General features: G+C 40.1%; 1 protein-coding gene across 3 annotated transcripts in view; it reads right to left on the bottom strand.

The window, feature by feature from the left end:
• The window catches only part of PALLD (palladin, cytoskeletal associated protein), a 174,732-nt gene that overhangs the window by 8,276 nt on the left and 146,331 nt on the right, over window positions 1–20,125 (bottom strand). For 2 of the 3 annotated variants that reach the window (XM_042872265.1, XM_042872263.1), the window contains exons 12-17: window positions 14,141–14,276; window positions 11,330–11,431; window positions 10,720–10,770; window positions 9,071–9,292; window positions 4,028–4,177; window positions 666–760 (exon numbers count right to left, since the gene is read on the bottom strand). In XM_042872265.1, coding sequence (XP_042728199.1) covers window positions 666–760; window positions 4,028–4,177; window positions 9,071–9,292; window positions 10,720–10,770; window positions 11,330–11,431; window positions 14,141–14,276 — 756 coding nt within the window. The remainder of the gene's footprint in view (window positions 1–665; window positions 761–4,027; window positions 4,178–9,070; window positions 9,293–10,719; window positions 10,771–11,329; window positions 11,432–14,140; window positions 14,277–20,125) is intronic. The other variant, XM_042872264.1, reaches the window with a different exon arrangement.

Raw genomic sequence — 20,125 nt, 5'->3', positions numbered from 1 at the left:
GCCCTCATGCTTCCTTGAAAGCAGCCCTGTTTGTGAAACCAAAAGGAATTTTTTTGTATTGTCTGAAGATGTCTGAGCTGTGCTAAATACCCTCATAAATGCTTTGGGCAATGAAAAAAAACATATGGAGAGGAAAATTCCCTTATATGGTCCAAAAACGTAAACCGAAGCTCCGTGTGTGAATAATTGTAAACTCACTGAAGATAAGTTTAATGCTTTATATCTGACTCATAATTCCTGCTAAGAACCTGAAATGAAATCACTGAAATAGCAATAAACTCTGTGGCTTACAGTTATTTCTGCTGTTTCTGTTAAAAAATGCTTACTAACGCTGCACACTGTACAGGCTCCCACTGCACTGAGATGCTGAATACCCGCAGAAGCAACAGTGGCTTTCCTCACAGCTTACAGTCTAACTTGTGGACAGTGAACAGCACAAAGAAAGGAAAGGGAGACAAGCAAAGTTCAAGATACTTTAAAGCTATGTCATTTCTGACATTGCCCACTAGTTTCCAATTGTGCAAGGTTTGCAGAGGTTTTAGCAGTGGGGAGGCTTCTTCCTGTATGCCACATTTCTAACTTGCCCTCTTACTTGAGATTCTTCATAACAGCCATTTTCCAAAACAGATAATGTTCAAAGAGATAAAAAAAAAAGCATCAAGTACCTTCTGATATGAGGCTGGCCAGGAGGTGTCCAAGGGCTGCGGCCTCTCTGATTTACAGCTTGAACCATCAGCCTTCCTGTGCAGCTTATTCTGCCCTGTAGTAACGATGAAGAGGAAGACAATTAACTGAGACTGAACTCATCTCACATTAATCTGTTTAACCTGATCTCTTCTTTGTTGCCTGCCTGTTACAGAGCCTGCAATATCACCTCTTCTTTCAAAAAATCCTTTAAAATCGTTTGTCAAGATACCTTCGGATATTCAACTGTTTTATCAGCTTGCAACTAACAATGAACAGACGGAAATAACTGTGACTGGCTGAAACGTTCCACCATCCACTTTCTATCCAGTTTTTACATTCTAAAAGGACCATCACCACCACCACACAGAACACCAAGAGGTAGCAGCACCGCTGGCTGTAAGCCATACGATGAACTGACTGAGCCTTCAAAAGGCAAAGACATTCTTGTCACTGCTGGGCTGTCAGACTTGATCCTTGGATCCCAATTCCATTCCCATGACCCGTATAGCCCACAAGAAAAACTGTAAAATAAACCATTGCACATAACCTGAAGCAATTGCTTATGCAAAAGTTTTTTTTTTTGTGTTACCATTAAAAACACCTGGAACAAGTAGATTTCTATTTTAGGCACTGCTGTGTATTTATTTTATTCTGACAGGTGATGAATTAACGCTATTTTGAATAACTGCTGTGTATCTCAACACATGAAGGCATCACAAATGGAAACACAAAGTCCTGGAAGGAATTTGTACAGTAAAGAACTAGCTGGAAGCCCCAGATTTGGAAAAGCTATGGGATGAACAGGAAGGAGCAATGGATACGGGAAATGGTTCGTGGGAAGATGACCTAGAAAGCACAGGAGAGGGGACCTCTGGGTGCACACTGCAAAGAAGTGGAGAGAAAGAAGGTGAAAATAAGGACCATGCTTAGAGCTCGTGGCAAGAGATCAGTTAATGGTTGTAACTTTTAAGTAACAGCCTGAACCAAGCAAGATTTTATGTTTTTCTAGATCTGAGATCAGTTTTCTCTGGCTCGAGTTCGATGGCAAGTTGTACTGCAAACCCCAGCAGCATTACAACTTAATTCCAGCTCGCTGCACTTCGTGCTGTAGGCAGTAGTGCAGCATTAACTACCACAGATAACTTCTAAGGTGCATCAACAAATCATCTTGCATACATAAACGCTGTAGTATTCATCCAGATAGCGTGACAGTGTAAACCAGCAGAGTTTTAAGGAATGAAATCCTTTGCTTTAATAAGATAAATTAATTTCTAGCAGCTACGAACATGCCTTTTTGCTCTGTAGTTTGATAGTCCTAATAGCAATGACCAAATCACAGCACCATCTAGCAAGTATCTGCCAGTCCATCAGAACCCTGATGTCAACTCCCTTATGTTTACATATTCTGCTTTTCTTAAGGAAAGGTTGCCAAATTTGCCTAACTTCGTGATAGCTTTGAGACATGGACAACTTTCCGTTAGGATTTAGGAAGCTATGCCAGAACTATTTCTACTTGGGATGACTTAAAAGAACTGGAATCCAGATATTTTAGTGCAAGAGGCTTGTATGTGAACTCACAGCCTTTCTTTGCCTCCACTGTGCTGTGAAACACATAGTAAAAGCAAGCTAACAGGAGAGGAGCATCTTTGTTTGGGAAGCACACCATGAAGAACGAACATATGTGCTTGATGAAATAGGCTTTGTTTTGGGGATCTAGAAAAGGATGCTCCTGTTGTTTGTTTGTTTATTCCCCAAAAAGGAATGGAAAGCACAAACTGTTTTTTCCATCCCCAAAACTAGGGTCATCACAAGACCACCTCAGTTCAGCACATTTGCTTTAGTACACTGACAAATTTGTGTCACCAATGACAAGAGCTAATGATCTAGGCAACTTCACTGGTGTCATCAGACGAGCAGAACAGCTTGTTAAAAACGAAGGCCTAAACATGCATACGTGAGTTACAGAGGGACAGGTGTCTGTCCAGACAGAAGGGAACCTTATTCACCAGCTTCTTTAAGATTTTGGATCCCACAGTAAAACTACACTGAGAAACCCTACGCATGCACTGACACAACACTGATAGGAATACAGGTAGGATTTGTATCCTACCTTCAGCACAGTTGTTTTGTGGGTTGTTTTTTTTTTTAAGTCATTTTTAAACTTGTGGTGAATTTGCACAACTTAAATGGCACCGAGCGTTAAAATACAATGCTTCTTTTTTATACATAGAAGTTCCCAGCTTGAAGAATTCCCCTGGCCATCTGCTAGTTCTTTATTTCTGTTATTAGCATATGTAGAAAAAATGTTCAGACTCTCTAGATTTAAGCCCTGCAGTTGGTAGAATCAGGGATCTAAACACTGCTCTTTCTTGTCTCTGTATAGAGAAACACACTGTAGAAAGGGCAGGACTGACAGTAAAAAGAGCAAGGCATAAGTGTCATGTAACCTAGCAACATCATAACACAGCACAATATTCTTAGATTAAGCTCTGTCTCAGCGATGGAGGTTATTTCACAGTGTAATTCTACTTGCAGTCGTGGTCTTGGCAAGCTATTTGGTGCTACAGAAGAAAGTAATTCGTTATATCCCTCAGTTATGTTACTGCCTTGGTTTCTCACATGCAAATAATTTTCCTTGATTTGCTTTGCTCTGGGAAAAAGTGGATTGAGAAAGTTAGTTCAATAGGATGCTTCAACGGTAACTTCAGTTAACAACGTTGTATGCTTCAGCTCTAGTTTGGGGTCTGTGAAGAACAGAGAATATTACAGATGCAGTAACACTCTGTGTTTCAGAACACAGCGTTTAAGACTCTGGTACCAACACAAAAGACTCTGCACTCCTCCCCAGTAAGCACAGGAATCGTTTGCTACAGAGCTGCAATCCCTGCCTGAGGTAACTGTGCAGAGGTGCAGTGCGCTCCAATTCACTTCAAAGAGTTGGCCTCAGTCAATAAGAGGTGTCATGAGAAGAAAACTGAAAGCTCAGCAGCCAGATTGAGTTACTGCTGGTAAACTTGACTTTTCCCCCCTTGTATAATACATATGGTGTCCATATTTGGTTAAGGTACCTAGATGCTATCTGCTGAAACAAACGGTGGAACAGTCATCAAACAACAACACCCGTTCCCTCTGAAACCTCAAACCTTAGGAAAAAAAAAGGCTGTTGAGTTGCTAATCTCTGGGAGATAGAAAGGTCCCACCCTACTGATGCAAGATGAAAACAGAAATCTAACTTACATACTTGGTGGTGACTTCATCATTTAATTAAATCACGCATACGTAAGGTTCTGAAGATTCATGTTGAGAAGCATGTTTGCTCTGGAGCCAAACCTTCATTTACCTGTGGGTTAGCAGCCATAATGGTGTAATTCCCATCATCATCCAGGGTGGAGGCTGCAGCATGCAGTGAGCAAGTTCCATCAGGTTCTCTTTGAATTCGGTAGTGATCACTTCTCTTAGAAATTTGCTTCCCATCTTTAAACCAATAAATCTGCAGGGAAAAACAAAGCACGGCTGGTAAGAGGTAGGTGCTCACCAACATCATTTCTCAATTTGCAGCGCTACCAAATCTTAGCGGCTGAAAACTTCTCTGGTTGGCAATAAAGGAATGGGTCCAGCCTGCAGAGGTGCAGAACCACACTCCAAAACCACTTCCTATAAAATCCAAGTTCCAGGATAGCGGTGGCTCAGAGAGAAAAGCTGGAGTGTGAGCACCCGTCTCACAAGTTTAGATGTGCCTAAGGGTTGTGCTGATCCCAGACTGAGCAGCAGCAGAAGAACTGAAAATAAATGTCATTGCAAAGGAAAGTTCAAGAGCAGATAAGATTAGTAACTTTACATTTTTGTTTCACTTACATCTGATGAAGCTGGAGGAACTTAAAGCTACTGCTTTCCTTTCAGAAAAGGAAAACTTAAACCAAGGTAATTATCAGAACAATTAGTTCAGTAATGATCTCACTGCTGTAACACAGCGCTGCCCCATCCTTTGCACCCACATGAGGCAGCCAGCAGCAAGCTGCCCTGTGCTGCTAGGTTAACATCACTAGATGCTATCTGCTGAAACAAATATGGGACAGTGATCAAACAACAACACCCGTTCCCGAGCGGCAGGACCAAGCCCCACAGCATCACCCGCGTGGCAGACGTCCACAGGAAAAGGCAGCTTTACAAAGCAACAGGAAATACTTCAAATCACTCGGTATATTGACAGCCCTAAACAACTGTGTGCCAGCAACAGCAGAGTTACAAGCTGTACAGCAAAGTTAAATCACCCCTCAAGCAGAGGTCTTTTCCATTGCTTTCGATACATAATTTTTTTCTCTGGCTGACCCAAGGTCTGATCTTGATGAGCCAAAAAATGATCTACGTGGAATAACAGCTTAACAGTAATCCATAAATTACACACACATACAAAACCCACATATGTGATTTTAATGCCTCAGACTTAAGGCAATAATGATAATAAGATTCAATTTTGACTTTTTTTTTTTTTTTTTGCAACGTATTTTAAAAACAAGGAAAACCCCAAACTGAATTCGGTGTGTTAAAAAAATAAAAGAGATGCAGGAAAGCATGAAAACTCCCATAGCAACACGTAAGAATGCCACAAGGTGCAGCCAGCTCCCCAGAGCAGCACCTGCACAGGACAGCACTTACTGTCATTCCTGAAGCACGTTCTCCCTCAAGCCAGCACTGTTCTGTACTCCTAGAGCCACTTGTGAGGACACCCACTCACCATGTAGTGCTGGGTGTACTTTAGAAACCCCCCTGCCCTCACAAGCAGGCGTCGCTTCTCTTTAAAGCAGCGTTAGCTGATATCAAGTTCCCCAGTAAAACTGCTCTCCCACATCACAAGGCATGAAGAGAGAGGGGCTGAGGTTTAGCTGCTGCAGGGGGTGGCTTTGTGCTACAGCCTCACTCTGAGTACCTGCAGCACAGACCTCTGCTCCCTGCAAACTGTGCTGCCTCCCTGCGGCCTTGGCTGCAGGCATCCCTGGGGGCAGCAGACACAAGCATGGGGGCTGCCACTTGGCAACATTTCAGAGCTCTCATACATTCACGTGGGGATAAAATTAACTGAAGTGCATTTCACTAAAACACAATGGAGAACGTTTCGGAGAGAATGAATGGAAATTTCCTTGAAAAATTAATTACCGTGGATGTTTTATATATTAACAAGCATTATGTGCACTAGAAATGATTTCATTTCCTTAATAGCTGGTTATACTTGTTTTCCATTTTGTCTGTCAGCAGGCTTGCAAAGACTCTATGGTGCTAACAAAAGATTTGGTAATGTCTTCTCATCTGCTGACAGAGCACTTAGTGGAGATGCAAAAGATATTTGATCACTTATATACAAATCATAATGGATGTTGGTAACAGTGGAGCTGCAAAAAATGAGTTCTAACTTGCATGCTTTGTATGTGTCATAACGCTGCCTGGAAATCTACTGCAGTAAGCAGTAATTATTCAATAGCAATGCACTTATCAGAAATATCTGCAGACGTGCCAGGAGTTACTACATGGAAATACATGCAAATATTAACTGAACCAGCTATCCAAACATCATGCATATGTTGTCCCATATTCATTTCCCCTAGGATCTAAAAACATTGGCATAAACTGTTTTTACTTAGGTGTAGTAGGTGCTTAACATTGTCTTCTTCTGGCCTGGAATTTATAGGAGACAATGGTCCTTGAAGTAAAGCACTTTCTTTCTAGGATCCCTTTTAATAAATGTACCATTCAACTACGTAAGCCCTGAGCTCTGCATCTGGATTGCTTTTATTTGTATCAGATTTTCAGACACTGATGTGTAATGACTGGAAATACAGCGGAATACACAGTACAGAAGGGTTTCTGATCTTAAGCAACAGTCATTTTTAATCACTATGAATTATATTCAGCCTCATGTAGAGAGAGCAGTACAAGCTTTATGCGACATTCAAGTCTCAATTAACCTTTTGTATGGCATTTTCCTAACTCCAAAGAGAACTATCCCTCAAAAAGAAGTACTCCACAATCCCTCTTGCATTACCACAAGCTCTCATTTTAATGATAAAATAGTTTTACATTACGCAGATGGTTATAACACAAGGAACCTCAGATTTAAAAAGTCATATTTATGAAGACAGAATTTGCACATCAGTATTCAATTTACACAGCATGTTCAGGGGAAAAAATAATCAAGCCAATAACCCTTCTTTAGAAAAATCCCTCATAATGAATGCCAGATTTCAGAAACACTACAGTCCTTCCCAAAGCTGTTCCTTGGCAGAGGTGACAGAATACTTAGAAGGGAGGAGCTTTAAGTTAGTAAATTATTTCCAGCTTTTCATTTGCCAAAGTAAAGAATTTGTTCAGGGGCAACACTTCCAGCTTCAACAAACTACAGCAGGACAGCCCTCAACCACTGAGGTAAGTCAAAACTGTTATGTTGGCACAGTCAGTCAGAAGAAGACAGCCTTTGACATTTGCTTAGTCCAACTCACGAGTAGCTATGCAATAGGCCTCAAGTTGGTTTCCTCCCAAGCAACTTCACAAATTGCACAAAGCATTTGCAAGTGAATGGAAAAAAGGGTCACAGTCCCAGGTGCAAGAGCAAATCACTTAATGTGCATGCTTTGGCAACACAAAAAAAGGAGACTGCTGCATCTGATTCAGATTGCATTCGCATCAGAATAGTCCTTCACAGGGCAGCATTTTAAATACAAACAACGTGGTTTCCCGACTGTGCAGTTGCTAATGCCAAAACAAGGAGAGTGAGGGAAGGAGGAAGAGGCATCCTCTTTCATCTGTCTTAAATTAGATTGAGATAACTGTGAGACTGCACCCTAATTGAAAAGTGTGAAAAGGGAATGGCAACAGTTGACTAAGGCTGACTCATAGGAGGTCATTCAGCAACTTAGTCATAAGCTCCAGGCACAAAGAGCACACCTCACCTCTAAAAGCAACGAAACAATTTGTCTTCCAGCCTTATTCAGCACCTTGGGCTCCTCTGTACCGTCATGTCAAAAATAATGCTGGACATCAAAGGGCTGGCTTCAGTCAGACTTGTCAGTGTTTACACTACTCCAGTTTGTAGCAGGAGTGCTTTTTTGATACGAGTACACTGATCACCCCTACTATACTGCAGTGGTTTGTGCTGTGAAGTGGTCTTGGAGTACAGAGCTGGACCTCTTTCAAATGAAACTAAGCCAGAAAATGAGCTGCAAGAACACATCTAATATGCTGCATCTGCTCCAGTCCATAGGATGAGATTAGAGCCAGTCTGAAGTAAAACCTCCTGAAATACATGCAGAGATGGAAATCTCGTTCTACAGATTTGCTTCTCATGGCCTGTACTACTTGCTAGACTAGATGTTGCTGTAGCTGTTGTGCTTTCTCCACTATCTGACAAAGTTGATTTCTCCTGTTTACAGTTTGTGCAGTACCATGTATTTATAGCATTGGGCATGTAAAATCAGTTCAAGATTCTCAATACCTGTACATTTCTCATTTTCACGCACCTCTTAGATATCCAAGAGATAAATAAGAGCACCCTAGCCACAAGAGGTCACTGTAAGAATGGCAAGGACCTCAGAGGAACACACAGGCTTCGACAAGGCGGCCTGAGATGCTGCTGCTGTTTGCCTAATCCGTAACAAGTCATTTAATTGCCGGGTAATTTATGCAATGGTTCAATGTTACCTACCAAAGAAAGGCATTATTCCAGACTACTGACATCATACAGCTGGAGCTTTTACATTTGCAAAAAGGAAACACTTCCCAAGCCCAACCCTCCTTCAGAAGCTCATCATTATGAACCTCATGGTCATGTCTCATCTTGTTACTGCGATACGTGGGAGCGTACGGAATTTCAGTCTGCCTTTCTCTAACATTCAGCAAAGTCTAGTCTTGTTAAAGTGCGTAGATACAAACTGCAGTGCTGAAGAGTGCAGATCCACATTGGCTCCTGAACCAGAAGCAATGTACCTCTGTATAAGCATGTTGCTGTACTGAAGTCAATTAACCCTTGTTAACCTGTTGTGATTGCTTTTGGAACCACAGCGCCAGCTCAAATGTAGACTTCTAGAATCACACTACATTTTGTGATGCAGATGTACCCTGAGGGAAACTGAAAGTGACAAAATATTGATGATGAAGTCTCAAGAAAGAGAGATTAAAGAACTAAAGCTTGATAGTAGATTTTTGTCGGATAAATCTAAACACATTCCATGATAACAACAGCAACTGCAAGATCATCAGCTAGGAATCTTTCTTACCTAAAGAGAAGGTCTGCTATTCCTGCAAGACACAACCCACAGGGTCTAGGTGCTAAAGGTAAGGTACTAACAAAGAGCTCTGCAGAGCATTTCTAGAACTGCTCATTCTCTTCTCTTACCTTTGGTTTTGGATTTCCTGTCACTTTGCAGGTAAAGGTGACCGGCATTCCCTCAAAGATTTTGTAATGCTTCAGCTTTATCTCAAAATACGGTGACGCACTGTTATCAATAGGTTCATCTCCATGCTGCACCTCATCATCTGATTCCTCCACAGGAGATCTCTCCAGCCTGTATTCAATTTCACTGATCAATCTTTGCTCGAAGCTGGAGACTTTATATTCCTGTCAAATAACAAAGGTTCATATTAACATCAAGATTCAACATATTAAGATGGGTTGCATCATGATACGTGCAAGATGTTTCTGCGACTGTTGTTGTTATTCTACTGATCTCTGACAATCCATTGAGATCCTCCATATAAAGGGAAATCGTATCTAGTTGCAGAAGAAGACTATCATCCGTGTTTCCAACAACTTCCCTATGAAACAATGAAAACATCTGGTACGAGGCAAAAACTGCATTCCGTGTTATCTTAAGATCTAATTTATTAAGGGAAAGAAAGCCATTGGTTGCTTTCAATTAAAAAAAAATAAAAATGTTATAAAAGTATTCCAAAGCAGTTCATAAAGACAAAAAGAAGCACAGTAATATTTCCTTCAGGGTACAGGCAGATTTAGGGTGGGTTTTGCTTCCAGATGGCCAAAAGACCATATGGTTCACATCTGCTGTTTGCACAGAACCGTACCAGAGGCTGCACCAGAAGGTTGAAATGATTTTGTTTACAGTTGCCTGTAAAAATGACAAAATGGCACCACTGCCATTCTTCACTCCTGTTACCATGGTTCCTCCTCTGGCTGGCCAAAAGTATCACTTCTTCTGTAGAAAGAACGTTACTCATCAGAATATTCAGGATTTGCAAAGAGCAGAAAGTTTCACCTAGTGTGAAACTATACTGCTTGTTTAAATTTCCCAGATACTGGGAAACATTACTGTGACACAGAATTATTTACTTTCTTGAACTGGTCACTCAGTAAAACAGCCCTGTTTTGAAACCTAATGATAGCAAAGGTAACGCCACAACACAAGAAAGCTCAAGGCAGAAAAAAAACCCTATTTGCTAGCCAATGACTTTCCTTCTGCATAAATTACACTCTCTTTTAGAAGACCTTTAACCGCTGTCTCTGATCTTTACTTTTTTAAGACAGAAAATGCATCTCATGTAAAGTTTCCTTACACATGCCCATTTCCTGTCATTGATTCTAGTCTGGGAACTACATGTAGCCTTTCTGTTGGCTGATTACAGAACTCATCATAGCTCACAGTAAATAGGAGAAATACCTTCATAAACTGCTTTTTTTTTTTAATGGTAGACTTCCAGTGAAAGAAAGGAATAAAATCAGATCATGAAATATACATACAGAGCAGCTGATTTAGATGCAAGGCTGTTAGTATCAGTATAGGTTAACATTAGAGCAGAAAGATACTGGAGCATGCCACTACTGCAGTTAAGCTGCCTGCAATCAATTAGGTTTAGAGATCATAAATGGAAGGCATTCCAAATCTCCCCAGTTATTAATGCTGGTGATCTGTTGTTATGAACCAAGAACAGTAAAAGGGAAAGTAGACAGACAACAGAAAATTAAAAAAAAACCCAATAATTAAAAATAAATCAGCAACAACAAAACAAGAAAAAGGTGAAAATGTTAACCTTTTGAATATCCATAGGACTCACTACAGAAGCAGCAGTAGAACGAACTTCCTGCAAGAGTAGAAAAAAAGATCAAGAAGCAGAAAGAAGACAGAGAGGTGCTCATGGAAACGCGAGCACACAGGAGGAGAAGGTACTTGATGTGGTAACATAAGCAAACAAATGCTACACATTTCCGAATTGCAGCTCTGGCATCTGAACAATGGGAGCGTGTACCTGGCCTTCCAAGCAGACTTTCCGTTGCATTTTTGATCAGCATCCAAAAAGTCCAGATTACACACATAAAGACAAGACAGTTTCAAGATAGTAGATGTATTTTTGCCTGGACAGACTTAAAGGGCAGGACAGAATAGGATAAATGGGAGAGTTTAAAGCTGACAGAAGACATTTGAGAACTCTCAACCTTATTGAGCATGGAAAAACTGAGCAGCAGGCATGTGGCTCTCCAGTTTACTTTGCTGATACATAACGTATGACTTCTGTAATCAAATCTCTCCTATCTTGAGTACACTTACTGTCTTGTGTAGGACTTTTAAAAAGTGAACTGCTGCCTATTAAAGAATTATTATTTTTTTAAATTTTCCTATGTATCTGTAGAGTTACACAGCACCTGTATTGCAGGCTCCTCTTCTGGTTCCTGTATATTGAAGACAGTTGCAGCACTGTCTGCTCCCAGCAATCGACGAGCCATTTTTTCTTCGTATGTTAATCTCTGGACAAAACCAAAACAAAATAAAACAAAGAGCAATGCGACTAAGGGGAAAAGAAGAAATAAAGGTTCTTACTTCTCATTAAGAACTACGTGGCAGATAGACAGTAAACAATGCTTTAAGTGATGTAAAAGAAAGCAGCAATATGCTTTTAACAGCAGTTTTTCTACCATACATTGCAATGGTTTTTTGTTTTCTGTTTTTTGGGTTTTTTTTTTGCATTACAAGCAGCTTTTCTGGCTTCAGCAACCTCTGTCCTGACTCTGCCATTTGTTTCCATTCTCCTGCCAGGAACTTGGGCAGGAATGAGCAAAACGAACTACTTAAATCAGCATGGCCATCAAAAAAGCCTGTGTCAAATCATCCCAGATCTTACTCCTGGCTGTTCTGCTACATTAGAAGCACACAGCAGAAAACTCTGTCAGAAATGCCAAGAAGATCCCACTTACTCTATTTGACTGCTTTGTCAGAAATAAAACAGCAGCTTTATAAGAAAGTAATTTCTTTCAGATTCTTAATTTCTATTTATTCTTAGCCTTTCACAAATTACAGAAACAACTTACAGAAGATGGAGTGGCAGTTTACACTCAGAAGGTAAAGCAAATTACAGGAGAACCTTAAGTGTAGAACTGAAGTTTTCCATTACTATTCTTCCTTCTGTGTTCAGTAACACACTTCATGCATTCAAGATACACCCTTACAAACATTGCAAAAATATGCCAGTGAACGCAAGGCAAACAACTATGTGGTTGAATACAAAGAAAAAAAGAAAGAATGGGAAAAGCATTAGGTCCAGTCAGTGCTTTCATTTCTCAAAAAGCCTTACTGAAGTTCTTTGTTGTTTTTTTTTTAAATGTGGCATTGCTAAAATAGGAACTCATGAAAACTAGGTACTAATCTTGGCTATCTTACGAGCATCTACACAACTAATGAACTTTCCTTCACTCTAATTTCTTCTGTGACCACTCCAAGTGCTCACAGCCACGATGACACAAACAGGATCACCCTAGACAGGAATCTGCAAGGCAAAAGCTTGAAGGCAAGAAAGAAAACAGAATATATTGGTTTGAGCTCTCACATAATCTTATCACCTCATATTTTTTTCCCTCCTTGGGCCATGTGGGCTTTCTCAGGATATTCAATACATTTGTACAGGACAAGCATCTTTCTTACTTTCCAAAATAGGCCTGATAGTTAAGGCCAGCTGGTAATTACGGCCAGCTGGTAATTATGGCCAGCACAATTAAATGTACAGTTAGAAGAGTAGCGTGGTTAGGATAGTATTTTACAGGTTGATAGTTAGAAAGACTATTGTGGTGGATGGAGACAAAAACAAAATGCTAACCCATATCCTAGGCTTGCAGTAGAAAACTCCAAAAGGAGGGATCTGCAGAAAGAGACCCTTCCCCAGTGGCAGTCAGCCCTTAAATGGAGTCTAGGAGAGGTGCAGCCAGGCTCCATCCTTTCTGGTCACACAGCTGAAATACATTCACCTGTGCTCTCAAGGCTGACCCAGTCCTTGCCTCAGGTGATCAATCAGTGGTTCAGGCTGTGACTCAACAGCTCCCATACACCAACCCACCTCCTTTGAAAACCTCTACACTGTGAGAGTGACTCAACTACTAAAGAAAACTACCAGATCCTCTGCGGTTAATGGATAAAGCTAAGTATACAAGCACTAGTTACTCCCATCACATCACTGACCTAAGAACCAGAATCTGGATGCTGTGGAGTAGACAGTTGGACTCAAGAAGTTCCCCTGAACTTAAACACTGTAGTCCAGATGTCAGACACTGTAACAAAACTCTAAGTACGGTCATAAGAAACCTAAGCATACTACCTTTCAGTGAAGCACAGATATCCAAGTCATTCCCATGCCTATGCCTTTGGCAAAACAGGGATGACAGTCTGCATTTTTTACATTACCTTCTTCTTAAAAGTGATTCCTGCTTCAAAGAAATTTAAATCAATGTCTCGATTATTAAGACTTGAGAGAGTTGCTTCTTATCAACTCTGAGCAGGAAGATTTTAGTATTTTATCTTTTATGTATATATTAAAATGCAGAAAAAATAATGGAGAACTTTACACCTGTGCATCTCAATGGTTTGATTTGCTTGCTCATTTTATTTCATTTCTTGTCCCTCCAGCAGATTGTTAATGCCTGATGGAGTCTGTGAACTAGCACTGTAGGATAGTTTATACCCTACTGGTGAAATATAGTCTCACAATTGCAGTATCTAAGGATGGCTCGTTCCTAATAGATTTGTTTCTCACAATGAACTACTTTGTCGCCCGTGATGCTCACTTTCCAACCAAGTTTTCCCCTCTCATGTCCAACAGCTAGGCAATAGGTAGAGTGGAGGCTGGACTGGTCAAGCAGTATGCATACACTGTTTGGCCAGATGCCCAGCAGAGATGAACAGTTAAAAGCAAATTGTCTCAGGGGCTGAAAAATGTCCTGATGTACAGATTGTGAAGGCTTCATATGGTATTTCATCACCCCTGAGATCTCCACTGCTTTGTTAAGTCCAAACAAAATTGCTCAACAACAGAGAGAATGAATGATAATCCAAAATATAAAATGCAAAAACAGCCTATACATATTTACTTTATATACAATTAATCTAAGATGCTACCCTTGGCATCCACTCCCCTTCCCCACAGTGTTTTCTATATATATATTTTTTTCTTATTTCTGTATTTTTTATACCGGTTGCCCGTTGTTCAAAAGGTCTTCTTTGAAGCGAAGTTTTCTTTCCAGATCCTGAATCACAGCATCCTTTGAGCCTTGAATCTCTTCATCTGAGGCTATTCTAGCAGTTCTGCCTGTTTTCTTGGGAAACCCCCTGCAAAACAGTACAGACAAATTCATGAACTTTCCAGAAACCATCGGTAGTCATGAATTACTGGATAAAATCTTGCCTCTAGTGAGGAATATGTCATTGTATCTTTGAAATTAGAAGTTGAGCATCTTTATTTACTTTGCTGTTCCTTCTAACTCACATCACTGATTCAATGATTAGTTTAAGTACAGAGCTGAAATTATGCTTTATTTGAAAGTAAAGCATTGGTTAGAATAGGGCTCAGGGTGCTATAGCCATGGCTGTAAACATCACATACTTAAAGAGGAAACTGATGAACAATGGCAAGAAAGCAAAGCAAGAGAAAACATGAAAGTGAAAGTGTCACCAAATAAGTACAGACCGAAGATAAACTAGGATCCCACTAAGTACCATGTAGAAAAAGATCAGAAAGAAGTACCACAGGGTAGTTAATCATTAATTTCTTATACTATTTATTAACTAATTTCTTGGTTCAGACTTTCAATGCACAATGCATAACTTCATGTTTATTCTTCGTATCTCTGAACACACACCCGGAAGGCAACACACTATTACTGAAAGAACAGCCATTCCAAAGTCTAGGTTATGTTCACAAGGACCACCATCATGTCCTTAAAGCAGTTTTCAGCAGCACGGTCTGCAACAGAATGGCATCCGTGTAGCAGTTCATATTCACTGGGCAAAATTATTCCTCACACCAGTCTACAAGTTCCAGGGGCATTTCAGGATATTATGGAATGGCACAGGAAATATTTTTTTCCAGTCTGCACTAGTAGTAAATGCTTTTCAATGTCATGACAGTTCTACTGCTGGAAATACTCGACAATGTTTTCTTCTACTGGAGATGAGCTTCAATATTAGTGGGTTTTTTGCTTGTTTTTCGGTTTTAGGGTTTTTTTTTAAGTGATTAATTAGGGCTCAGCCCATTATAAAAGAATGAGTTATGTGAAACATAGAACCAAGTCAGCTAAACTGCCGAACTCACATGAGATGACAGAGATAGAAAATTTATACCAGCCTGACAGGGGCAAACTTCTTCCCAATATACAACAGGATAATATAATTACCAGCACAAAGATATTAAACTAGAATCATGAGGAGATAACAAAATTTCCTGGCAACTGTTCAGCACTATTTTTCTTTATCATTCACAGTCAGATAAAACTTACTCCTGAGAAAGCACTTTCAATGGTAACTTTCACCAATAGTTAAAATTGAGCAATACATAAACGCTGTCAAAAGCAAAAACAAAATTAAATGCATAGATTGAGAAGACACTAAGAGGAAACACTATGTCTAAGTTCCTAAAACATTTCATACTCTGCTTCTGGAAGTAAATTTAAAATGGGAAAACAGTGTTCTTGTAAAAAAGAACTTCATTTTTCACATTAAACCACAGAGCAAGAGCAGACATGTGCCTAGCGCTGCCGAATGCAGAGCACAACCCTCATCTTAGAAGTATTAAGCCATTAGCTGGAGATCTTCTCAGTCAACAATCTTCTAAATCAACAATTCCTTCCGAATTCCTTCTTAGAAATTTCATGCTCGTATGATAAAAGCATTAAGAATCTCAGCAGAAAAAAAACCAAAACACCAAACCTGCTTCTGCCTGCACTTGGTAAACAATAAAGGTAAAATATTCAATTTACCCAGGGAAGTCAGAGCCCTGTGGGCTGAGTGCTCAGGAGTGGATTTCAAGGAAGGAGTGAAAGAATTCTGAGGCATTGTCAGTTATCTCTGAAAACAACAAGTCCCTCAGCAAGCACATCTATTTTTAAAAGGGGAACGCATACCACTATAACCACTGTCAGTAAGTTCCATGTCCACACTAATCACAAGAAAACAATATTACTGTCAACTTCAAAGCAGTGCAGTACAATAAGGCAGTGAGAACTGCATCAATCAAAGTTCACTCTTCGGAGACAAGCAAAAGAGTTAGTTTTGATACACTTCAGTTTATGTCTTCTGAGTCAGTCCTCAGGAGATTCAGCAGTTCCCTAGCAAATGAGGCAAACACAGCCTGGCTAAAATTTCTATATACAATCTCTACTACATAATTGCTTTCAGCATAACTGTCTGAGAACACAAAAGTGGTAACTATTTGTTTTACCCCATAAAATTGGAAGAACAGAAACCAATGAGGTCTTCTTAAGGTCTGTACTGTACTTACTATTTCAACCTTTACAACTGGAAAAAATGCACACTTCTCAAATTGGCTGATGACACTGAACTTGAAGAGGATGCAAGACGTTTACACAGCTGTCATCTATGTAATTAGTCTAGAAGAGATCTAATGATGATGAAATTCAGGAAAAATGTTCAAAGCCTGACAACAATGCAAATAAAATTAACACTGACGTATCATTCTTTTCACAGAAGAATCTGTGTTACTAAAACCTGAATGCAGTTAGTTCAGAAGGAAGACAAATTATAATCTGGGACACTACAGCACAAGAAAAGAAAATTCATTAATTCCTTTTATTCTTTTTTGTTGGACACCAAGTCCAGTTATAACACAGAGCACTTCAAGAAAGATGCTTTTAAAACACTGCTCCTGTGACAAGGCTGGAAAATTTTCCTTTTTTATTCAGGAAATGAAGAGAATGGAGATAAGAAAACATAAAACATCAGAAAATTGTTGGCATTCAATAACTCCCCATGGCTGCCAATGCCAAGTACAGAACTTAATTTGAAGAAAGGCAGACTTAGCTTTGACAAACACTATGTACAACTCTCCTCTTTCCTTCTCTTTACTCTCCAACAATGGCAGTTAAACAATGGAACAAGTTATGCAGGGAAGCTAAGGAATTTTTTCTAAAGAATAAGGCAAGCAAATGTTTGAGCAATGGCCTAGGGATCCCTGGTAGCATTTAACACAAGTGGCATACTCCTTAACAGCCTTCCAGATCTCTCCTTGTATGCCAGAACATCCTGAACTTTGCACAGTGGGGCTGGATATGTCATCCCAGACTAGGCAATTTGCCTGAAAATAGGTTCTATTCTCTTTACAAGTAAATATTAACAAGTAAATACTCAAGCAAGGAGCTAGTCTAAAAATATAGCTATAAAAATGAATACTGGCCAAAATGTCTTCAAATACCTTTAGAAACCCCCTTCTCTCTCAGAAATACTTTGAATCAGGAGAAAAAGAAGAGGTATGCAAAAAAATACATAGGTCACTCTGAAAGTAATGCCTCCTATTTATTCCCTTGAAAGTTACAACAGAGCACACAATAACACTACATGATAGAGCACATTCTCACCTACAAAACACTATTTCTCAACACAGTCACCACCATTAGCTATGCATTTTTTGCTAGCAACGAGTAACAGCACGTACATCGTGCTCATAAAAATCTGCTGCAGCAGAAGTGACACACCGGCACTGTCACCACTGTTGAAAAGCACCACCCACTGCCTCACTGCTCACATCCACTGTTCGGTCTCCAGAAATGTTAAGCAAGTGTCAACGAATGTCAATGAGTGCAATTTTTTTCCGTACAGAGGAATTCAATGACAAGTCCTTTGCTTCGCATATGTCATCCATGTCAGACACCACTCTGTCACACTGCCCCTCTGCTGCCATCTGTCACAAGGCAACAAAATGTAAAGGGATGTCGTTTTGAAGGTTCAGCCTCTACTCCCATACCACCAACATCCGCCTCCCATGTTGTGGGCCAACACAACAAAGCAGGAGGCATTACTTTTGGAGCAGGCCTCATATAATTCTTCCTGCAGATGTTCTCTTTTCACTCCCTTTTCAGGATCTCTTTCTTTACTTCTACATATGTACAAACATCTACTGAAGAATACAGATAGACATACACACCCACTCCACATCAGCTCTCAAGACACGCATTCCTGAGATAAAGGTCAACAAAACAATGGCAAAAATTGGAAGGCCCTTGGTGAATCTGACCTCTCAAACTGAACAGGGCTATGCTTTGGAGATTGTTTAGAATGTCAAGACAGCCTGTCAGCAAACTTAATTCAATTGCTTTTGCTAAGATTCTTCATCAGTCATACACGGACTTTATCTGCCTTCCTTGCTTACTCTCATGCTTTCTTTTCATCTTCTCTTAGGGATAATATCAAACAAAAAGTTCTGTCGTTTGTGTACTTCTGTGTTCAATTCTTTGCCTGATGCAGAGTACGCTGGAAGTATTACTAAAGTTGGAAAAGGCAAATTTAAAGACACTGACACAACTGCAACACAGATGTGCCAAAAATCAGCCTTTGAGAATCAGCCTGAAATTCACATTGATTTTAAGCACCTCTGAAACGTGCATCACTGAAGTCATGGAGTGCTTGAACAGAAGCAGAGGTAACAGCCCACAAGTACGAATTCTTTCAGCCAGCAAGGGCACAAAGAAATTTCTAAAACTCAGGCAAACTTAATTCACACACACAGTTTTTTGACAGTAAAGACTCTTGCAACTTTGGCTTGGCTCGTCTTAGTTTTAAATATTTGCCCTCATATTTGTTTAGAAAGGCCAAACCAGCAGTTATTTTCATGTTTTAATTACATGGAGTGCACGCTGGATGTGATTCCCCCTCTTTTCCTACGTACCTTTTACAGTGTAAATAAGAGTAACAGACTAGCTGTTGTTATCCTTCCAAGAACAAATTCCTGTTTGCAGCCAACATGGCTCAGTTTCACAGAAATCTAAATCAATTCTCTGGTACTGAGGTAATGAACAGTAACTTGATTTTTCCTCTTAAACTGAAGTCTTCCAAAAATACAGCTAATTCTTGTCCATTTAACACATTTTTTACTTAATGTAGGAACAAAGTTACTGTAAGCACGGTAACAGGCCATGAACTTTGAAGTAGCAGCTGCATTTAAAAATCATTTTAGTCTGATCTTGTCATATACACTGTGGAGACCAAGAGTTAGCTCTACTCAGTAATGTGACATTAAATACACCTGAATTAAGAGAATGCCTAAGGCAGAGTCCTGGCTGAGGATGATTAGTACAAAGTGAATCAGGAGTAACAAAGTTCAATTTCTACCACCCAAGGACAAGTTATGAAATTGTTGGGGGGAAAAAAACAATCATGCCTCAGCATTGGATAAGATCAAGATTGAAATGAATAATATATACCTGTGAGCAAGTCTGATCCTTCCTTAGGACTCTATTACATAGCCTGATGAGAAAGCACAGACCAACTCACCGACAAAGTGCATGACTACCACCTAAAATTTACTTTTTCTAAGTCTTATCTTAAAAAATGCATTTCTACTCATTACATGAATGACCATTTTTTCATTCTCCTATTCAGTTTCTTCTTTCTATCTGAGCAAATGAGTCCTCTGCTTCACACTGCACTGAAACATAAGTACTGTTTGTTCTTCAAGCGGTGTCCGCACATTCGGACAACGACTGAAGAAAACAATAACTCTTTTGTAACTGGTAATCTTACCTGTCTTTCAGACTGCTACCAGCGTTATGCTAGAAAGCTTTGGAAGGGTTGATAACTGCAGGACAAGGGGAAATGGTTTTAAGTTGAGGGAGGGGAGATTTAGGTTGGATGTGAGGGGGAAGTTCTTTACAGAGAGAGTGGTGAGGTGCTGGAACAGAGCCCAGAGAGGCTGTGATGCCCCGTCCATCCGTGGAGGTGTTCAAGGCCAGGTTGGATGGGGCCCTGGGCAGCCTGGGCTGGTATGAAATGGGGAGGTTGGTGGCCCTGTGTGTGTCAGGGGGTTGGAGATTGATCATCCTTGAGGTCCCTTCCAACCATTCTGCGATTCTGAGAACCATCAGTCAAGAAGAAATCACAGAAGCACTGACTGCACTTGAAAATAAAGACGGCTGGCACTACTCTTATGGTCCTGAACCCTTGAGAAGAAA

The sequence above is a fragment of the Lagopus leucura genome, unplaced genomic scaffold, assembly GCF_019238085.1.
Source record: "Lagopus leucura isolate 7727_CA_CO unplaced genomic scaffold, USGS_WTPT01 Super-Scaffold_100004, whole genome shotgun sequence".
NCBI classification, from domain to species: domain Eukaryota; kingdom Metazoa; phylum Chordata; class Aves; order Galliformes; family Phasianidae; genus Lagopus; species Lagopus leucura.
This window is presented reverse-complemented; position numbering and strand designations above follow the sequence as displayed.